We start from the raw sequence: 8,624 nt of genomic DNA, 5'->3' as shown, positions 1-8,624 counted from the left end.
TGGGTGCCTGTAATCCCAGCTACTTCGGAGGCTGAGGCAGGAGAATTGCTTGAATCCAGGAGGCGGAGGTTACAGTGAGCTGAGATCGCACCACTGCATTCCAGCCTGGGCGACAGAGCGAGACTCTGCCTCGAAAGGAAAGAAAAGAAAGAGAAAAAACATATAAAATAAAGGCCAGGCGCCTTTATTTTATATTTATAAAGGCTCATGCCTGTAATCCCAGCACTTTGGCAGGCCACGGCAGGCAGATCACAAGGTCAGGAGATCGAGACCATCCTGGCCAACATGGTGAAACCCCATCTCTACTAAATATACAAAAACAGGCTGGGCATGGTGGCGTGTGCCTGTAATCCCAGCTACTAGGGAGGCTGAGGCCGGATAACTGCTTGAACCAGGGAGTCGGAGGTTGCAGTGAGCTGAGATCACACCACTGCACTCCAGCCTGGGGACAGAGCAAGACTCTGTCTCAAAAAAAAATAAAAGAAAAAGAAAATACGAAAACAAAATAAATAACTCAAACCAAAAACACTTCAACATTCTTATAATGGGTTGCAACTCTGACAAAATGAAACACCGTTAGGACATCCACACCTCTTGGAAAGAATCAACTTCAGAAGATGCTGCCCTCTATCTCCACTATTCCCTGGAGTATCCAGTACATCATAGAAACTAAATGCATGCTGACTCATGTTTAAAAGCTGTTAAAACATTCGAGAGCTACACTGTCCAATGCAGTAGCCACTAAACACCTGAAATGTCCATACTGAGATAAGCTTGTAAGATCCACATTGGATTTTGAAGTCATAGTACTAAAACAATAAAAAATCTCATTGTTTTTATATTCATTAAATGTTGTCATATTATCATATATTGGGTTAAATAAAATATTAATTTCATCTGTATCTTAATTTTAACATGGCTACCAGAAAATCTGTAACATATGTGATTCACATTATATCTCTTTATCTAAATACTCATGTAATCTGTGACCTGTTCTTTTTTCCCCAACCTTTCTATGTATCATAAAGTAGGTTTACACATCCTAATTAAAGGTAGTCTTCATCCAAAGAGGGATTCAATCCATAAACTAAACCACAAAAAGGCAAGTGTTGCCGGCAACTCAACATTGTTCTTCACAAGCTTTCCGAGGAAGACCTCTTACATGCACTACCTAGAAGTAGATCTGTACAGATGCCTACCACGTTCAAGTTTTCAAATCTAAATCACCTGGCAAATGATCATGAATTCCTCGGTTTACAGGTGTAGTGCAGACTCTACTGAAATCCAGAGAATTATCCAATATGGCATTTATCCTTCGAAAGATATTGGCATTGCTACACGTGGAGAGAGCAGGTGCTTCCTGGTTGTCCCAGCAATCTTTTATCCTTCCTGCTTCTTCTTCCTAGACATAGAAAAAAACAAGATATTTAGATTTTCTACACTTCTTTGTGACCCCCTTTCTTTCCACACTATGAATTAGATAAAGTAGGAAGGACTTAAGTATTTTCTTTATACATTAAAACACTTAACGAGTGTTTACTATGAGCTAAGTACTCGGAACTGTAAGAAAAAAATACCAAAATATTCTTGGCCGATTGTTGGAAAAATTTCCACAAAGGATACTATTAAGGAAAAGAATCAAGCACCAGGATTTAAGGCAAGAAGGGGTAGGCTAACTCTACTAGTTTTCTACAAATATTGTCAGGTTTATGATTAGGATTGCCTTTATCTATAAAGCTGCTAACCTCTGGACCTTAAGGGAAAATAAAACACCAGCTGCCAGTCTTGGTTGTACAACAAGAAGGTCTGGACAACAAGAACCCTTTTTCTGAATTGGTTCAATTGATATTTTATTCCTGAAGTCAGAAATTACCTTGCCAGTAAAGGACTTTTTTATATAACAAAACACTTAATGAGTGTTTATGATGAGCAAGGTACTCAGAAGTTCTTTATATACTGGACAATGCCCCTGGCTACCCAGAATGCCATAAATTCAACAACAAAGAGGTATACATGCCCCCAAATACAACATCTCTAAGTCAGCCTCCAGATCAAGGAGTCATAAGGACCTTTAAGGCTCATTACACATGCTACTCTATGGAAAGGATTGTTAATGCTGTGGAAGAGAACCCCAACAGAGAGAATGTCATGAAAGTCTGGAAGGATTACACCAGTGACAATGCCATCACTGTTACAGAAAAATCCATGAAAGCCATCATGCCCAAAACAATAAATTCCTGCTAAAGAAAACTGTTTCCAGACGTTGTACATGACTTCACAGGATTTACCACAGAGCCAATACAGGAAATCATGAAAGAGACTGTAGATATGACAAAAAAGGTTGGGCGTGAAGGTTTCCAAGACATGGATCTTGGAGAAATTCAAGAGTTAACAGACACCATACCAGAGGAATTAGCAGAAGACAATGTAATAGAGATGAGTGCTCTAAACCAGTACCAGACAAGGAAGACGATGTTGAAGTAGCAATGCCAGAAAACAAATTGACATTAGATCTGGCAAAGGGTTCCGATTATTCAAGACTGCTTTTGACTTCTTTTACAATATGGACCCTTCTATTATACAGGCACTGAAACTAATGCAAACAGTGGAAGAAGGATTGGTACCACATAGAAACATTTTTACAGAAATGAAAAAGCAAAAAGTCAGACAAATTATTTCTGTAAAGTTACACTGACTGTGCCTGCTTCTCCTTCCATCCCCTCCACATCCTTGCACCTCTGCCACCCCTGAGACAGCAAGACCAATCAATCCCTCCTCTTCCTCAGCCTGCTCAATGTGAAGATGGCAAATATGAAGATCTTTATGATCCACTTCCACTTAATGAACAGTAAATATATTCTCTCTTATGATTTTCTAGTAATATTTTTTCTCTAGCTTACTTTATTGTAAGAATACAGTATATAATACATGTAACATACAAAATATGCGATCAACTGTTTATGCTATTGGTAAGGCTTCTGGTCAACAGCAGGCTACTAGTTCAGTTTTGGGGGAGTCCAAGTTATATACAGATTTTTGACTGTGGGGGGTTGGTCCTCCTAACTCCTACACTGTCCAAGAGTCAACTGGACTAAAAACCAATGAACTGTACATTAAAGGTTAACTTTAGGGTAGGTAGATTTTATGTCAATACAGCTGTTTAAAAAAATTTTCATTCTGCCATTTACTGGCTGTGTGATGTCACAGTTACTTAACCTCTATGCCTCAGTTTCCCCACTTGTTAAACGGAAAAAGGATACAAACTTTTTGATGACATATGTAAAGCATTTTGCATGGCATACAGTAGTTATTTTGTATCTGGAAACATTAACTATTAAATACAAGAGAGGTAAGTACCAACAGTGGTAAAACCACCCAAACTGATTAAGTTATACAACTGTATGTAGTCATTATAAGTACATACTTATTTTGGCACTAATTATTTATTTATTAACTGGCATGAGAAAATGGGCAAGACATTACTTACTGAATGAAAAAAGAAATCCTATATATACATATATAAAATCATGAATCCTTACACAAAAACTATTCTTTTGGTATTCCCTATCTCAGTAAATAACACTATCATCCACCAGATGCCCAATGCAGAAATGTAGGCACCATTCTTCAGTCTCCCTCACTCTCCACAGTCAATGCCCAACATAAGAAGCAATGAAATATTGGTTGACAGATTTTTTTAAGAGGAGCCTGCCTCATCAGTTCTATTACCCTCAATTATCTTGGGGAAAACAAAAACAGAACAAGTAACGAAACTGGCACTTAATATATAAGCTGGTCACACCAAAACAAGAACAGGCCTGATGTCACTTTGTTTGGCCTACTAAAATCCAAGTAAGCATGAGAATGACCAAGAGCATTTACAGTTTTATCAACTCTGCAGGACGACCTTAAAGGGACAAACTTGAGCCTCACATTAGCCTCAAATTCTTGAAAAGACTGGTACCCTCTGCAAACTGTGAAGACCAAAACACACAATCCTGCAGGCTGTTTTCCCAAACTCTCTAGAGTGGTGCCATTGAGAACTGTTAAATCCAATGACACACAAGGCCCTTTTCACAACTGTAGATTTCTAAGATGATTCTCAATTTCAGGAAGGCAACTTCATGAAGGCTAAGATGCAAATACTTATAATCTGCAGAGAGGAGGTCTCGCTGTGTTGCCCAAACTGGACTTGAGACTCCTGGGCTCAAGTGCTCCTCCCACCTTGGCCTCGAGTAGCTGAGACTACAGGCGCTTGCCATTGCCTGGCACAATCTGCATATCTTTTTTTTTTTTTTTTTTTGCAGTTTTAAAATATGGTTTATTTCAATATGTGGTTTCAATAACTTCTTTAGCTGAAAAATATATCTCACAAAATATCTCCAAATAACAAAGTTTATCACTGAATACTCCTGATATATACCAGTAATTGACTTCAAATCCAGTATAAATAATTATTGGGAAAAAATTGAAATTTGTTTCTCAAATTTCTGTTTTCCATGTCATTCAGTTCTTGAAGTACTACTAAAAGAAGCTGTAGCTTAATATTTTAACAAGAAGCTTTAAAACTCAATGAAACTTTGAAATATTTGGAAGTCATTTAAACAGATTAGAAATTTTTGTTTCCACATTTTAAAAATATACAAGTGGCATATTGTTTCTGAAATTTTTGCTTCAAAGTTTTTATCTTAAGGTTACATGCTTCATTCTTCACTGCCTAATACACATTAGCGGACTGCCTGCTCTCTATAGTTAGCACCCCAAGGGGCAGCAGATTAGACACAGACTAAACCAAAATAAAGTTTTGAAGTCTGGAAAAGAACTTTTGGGAGGCAAGGACGGGTGGAATGTTTGAGGCAGGAGATCAAGACCAGCCTGGGCAACACAGCGAAACCCTGTTTCTACAAAAAATACATAACATTAGACAGGTATGGTGGTGCATGCCAGTAGTCCCAGCTACTAAGGAAGCTGAGGTAGGAGGAATGCTTGAACCCAGGAGGCAGAGGCTGCAGTGAGCAGAGATTACGCCACTGCACTCCAGCACGGATGACAGAGCAAGACCCTGTCTCAAAAAAAGAAAAAGAAAAAGAAAAAGAACCAAGACCCGATCCTGTAAACATCCATAACACAGACTACAATGTGCTGTATACATACATTGTCCTCCAAGCCACCTTGGCTTGGACAGAATGTGCCTGGAAATGGGAGTAAAGAGGAAGTTCTGAAGAACACAGAGAGTAGAAAGGCATTATCAAAAGAGGTCCAGTGTGGTGCAGCATTAGGTATAGGAGAGAAGACTGGAAAAGCCTCATATGCCAAATTAAGGAGTCAGCATTGTCTTTTCAATACACAAAAATTAACCTAGTTTTTAATTACTGTAATGAAAGTACTATATATATATACATATAGATTCCAGATCCTTGCTACATCTAAAGGCAAGTAAATAACAATGTGAGTCTTAGAAAGAGACCACCAACAAATACATCACAGATAAGTGGCAGAAGGATTAGTGAGAAAGTACCACAGTAGTCTAGGGGACAGACGCAGACTTGGGAGTCTGGGAGAAAGGTATTCCTTAGGAGAGGAAGGAAATCTTACTATTTCAAAAAGCCTGGAAAAAAAATATATAATTTAGGAATATGTCTGGTCCCCCTGCCCCACTCCTAATCCTGTTAGAACAGGATTCCCAAATCAAAGCAAATGATATCTGACATGCCTCCCTCCTCTTCTCTCAAGTACATCAAGCCAGAGCTCTAGTTTAAGATGACATTATAATAAAAGTGAATGAGGTGTTCAATGTATACTCCAAACTGTTTCATCTTATAATTACCAATGCTTGTCTTAACCAATTTAGAAGGAAAAAAAAAATTAAAGCTAGGACTGTCAGATGGGGAAAGATCTACTACTCTCCTTTGTGTACAATAGGAATAAAAGTAACACTATCTCATAAGGCTTTTTGTGAATTAACGCACACAAAGTACTTAGCATAGGGCCTGGCATGTAATTATGTGCTGAAACAATGAATACTGTCTATCAGTAGTATCATTATTATTATTCAGATGCCATGACAGGGATCCTTGAGGAAGGATCTCCTGGCTCATTAAGTGAACCAAAGACCTATGGCAACTATTTCTCTGAAGACTCCAGGCCCTTCTATTCCTGGTACCCCCTAACTCTTCCTCCTAATCATTTGACTTAAAATGCTTAATTAAAAGACGAGATATGATTCAAATAGACCTAAGGGCTGAATCCACTACAGGTTCAGTATCCCTCATCTGAAATCTGAGATGACCAAGAAGTGTTTCAGATTTTGATTTTTTTTTTTTTTTGGATTCTGGAATAATATCTGCATATTGAGCTATCTTGGAGATAGGGCCCAAATCTAAACACAGAATTCATTTATTTTTCTTTCTTTTTTTTTTTTAAGATGGAGTCTCGCTCTGTCACCCAGGCTGGAGTGCAGTGGCATGATCTTGGCTCAATGCAAGCTCCACCTCCCGGGTTCACACCATTCTCCCACCCAGCCTCCTGAGTAGCTGGGACTACAGGCACCCGCCACCACGCCTGGCTAATTTTTTTGTGTTTTTAGTAGAAACAGGGTTTCACCATGTTAGCTAGATGGTCTTGATGTCCTGACATCATGATCTGCCCACTTCAGCCTCCCAAAGTGCTGGGATTACAGGCGTGAGCTACCGTGCCCAGCCAAATTCATTTATTTTTCATATATATTTCATACATATAGCCTGAAGTTAATTTTATACAATATTTTTTAGTAATTCTGTACATGAAATTAAACTCTGTGTTTTAACTGTCACCCATCATGAATTCAGGTGTGTTATTTCTACTTGTGACATGTCGGTGTTCCAAAAGTTTCAGATTTTGGAGCATTTCAGATTAGGGCTGCTCGACATATGTATTGTGTATATTTACACACACACCACACAAACACACACATTTTTTAAGAGACAGCATCTTGGTCTGTCCCCCAGGTTGGAGCACAGTGCTGCAATCATAGCTCACTGCAGCCTTGAACTCCGGGGCTCGAGCAATCCTCCTGCCTCAGCCTCCCAAGTAGCTGGACTACAGACATGTGCCACCATGCCCAGCTATTTTTTCCCCCCCTCAGAGAAAAGGTCTTGCTATGTTGCCCAGGCTGGTCTTGAATTCCCGGGCTCAAGTGTTGCTCCTGCCTCAGCCTCTCCAAGTGCTGGGATTACAGGCATGAGCTACCACACCTAGCCAATACTGATCCTTTTAAATTGTCCAGTTAAATGAATTCACAGTTCCTCATTTCAAAACAGAAACCTACTATCCACCCCACACTCACAGACCCATTTACTTTGTGTGGTCTATCTGAACTTTCATCAATGTATAGATCTGCATTCAGACCAGTGTTTTACCATGAGAAAAAATATTTTTCTCTTGGTTATTCTACTATTGCCTGACAGTTCCTGCCCTTATTTTTAGCATATTTTGCCATAAAGTGAGGTCATTTGTAGCTTTTTTTGACCTTTAGTTGGTCTTGTTGGTCTTTTACTGTTAACAGGAAAGAAGGCTTTTAGATAAATCAGAGACTTAATAGAGGGCAAACTTTAATACTACCGAAAACCAGGAGTCAACAGGAAGAATTACTTGGCAATGCTGTAAAAGAAAAACAATTGTTTAATTAAAAAATTTGAAAACAATTCTTTGTTTAATGCTGATAATATAGACACAAATACCCTCAAGATAAAACTAGTTCTACCTATCTATCTATTGTTAGAAAGAATGGCTTTTGAGGAAACTCACCTAATACAAGTTATTTTATGTTATTTGAGATGGAGTTTTGCTCTTGTCGCCCATGCTGGAGCACAATGGTTCAATCTCAGCTCTCTGCAACCTCCGCCTCCCGGATTCAAGTGATTCTCCCGCCTCAGCTTCCTGAGTAGCTGGGATTATAGGCGTGTGCCACCACAGTTGGTTAATTCTTGTACTTTTGGTAGAGACAGGGGATTTCACCGTATTGGCCAGGCTAGTCTCAAACTCCTGACCTCAGGTGATCCGCCCACCTCAGCCTCCCAAAGCACTGGGATTACAGGCATGAGCCACAGCACCTGGCCCTAATACAAGTTATTTTAGATCAGGCCTCAATTTTCTCCTCTCCAACAGATAAGAGCTGACATTCCTATCATGAAACTGTTTTCCTACAGCCATGATCATCAACTAGGACAACAAAGGTGAGGGAGATAGTCTGAAGAAAAGCATTCCCCTCCTCCATAAAGGAAAATCCTCCTCCTCCTCCTCCTCCTTAAAACTGGGAATCATTGTTTTGAAAAGCAGAAAGAACACAGGCTTTGGAATACAAACACCAGGTCTACCACTTAGGTATCACTCTGAGCCTTGGTTACCTAAAGGTTTAAAAAAAAAAAAAAGTGGGTAGCACCTACTTTGCAGACTTTGTAGTAGTCAGAAATACATAAAGTACATGGATACGCTCAATAAATACCTTATTAGTGTCAGATGTCCAATTCCACATGTTATTAAATTATATCCCTGTTACTCAGAGGTATGGTTTCAACTTATTCGTCCTAGCCAAGTTCATCAAGAAGCTTACTTGTTTTAGCATATAACTGGGGTTTTTTTTTTTT

At 39.1% G+C, this 8,624-nt stretch overlaps 1 protein-coding gene across 3 annotated transcripts in view; it reads right to left on the bottom strand.

Annotated features, from left to right (window-relative positions):
* LOC105520269 (40S ribosomal protein S17) overlaps nucleotides 1–8,624 on the bottom strand; it is a 108,756-nt gene that overhangs the window by 85,659 nt on the left and 14,473 nt on the right. For 2 of the 3 annotated variants that reach the window (XM_011953881.1, XM_011953883.1), the window contains exon 2: nucleotides 1,228–1,402. In XM_011953881.1, coding sequence (XP_011809271.1) covers nucleotides 1,228–1,402 — 175 coding nt within the window. Of the gene's footprint in view, nucleotides 1–1,227; nucleotides 1,403–2,171; nucleotides 2,511–8,624 lie in introns of those variants that run through there. The other variant, XM_011953878.1, reaches the window with a different exon arrangement.

The sequence above is a fragment of the Colobus angolensis genome, unplaced genomic scaffold (assembly GCF_000951035.1).
Source record: "Colobus angolensis palliatus isolate OR3802 unplaced genomic scaffold, Cang.pa_1.0 Scaffold376, whole genome shotgun sequence".
NCBI lineage: Eukaryota > Metazoa > Chordata > Mammalia > Primates > Cercopithecidae > Colobus > Colobus angolensis.
The sequence above is the reverse complement of the archived record's forward strand: the minus strand, read 5'-3'. Positions and strand labels throughout refer to the sequence as shown.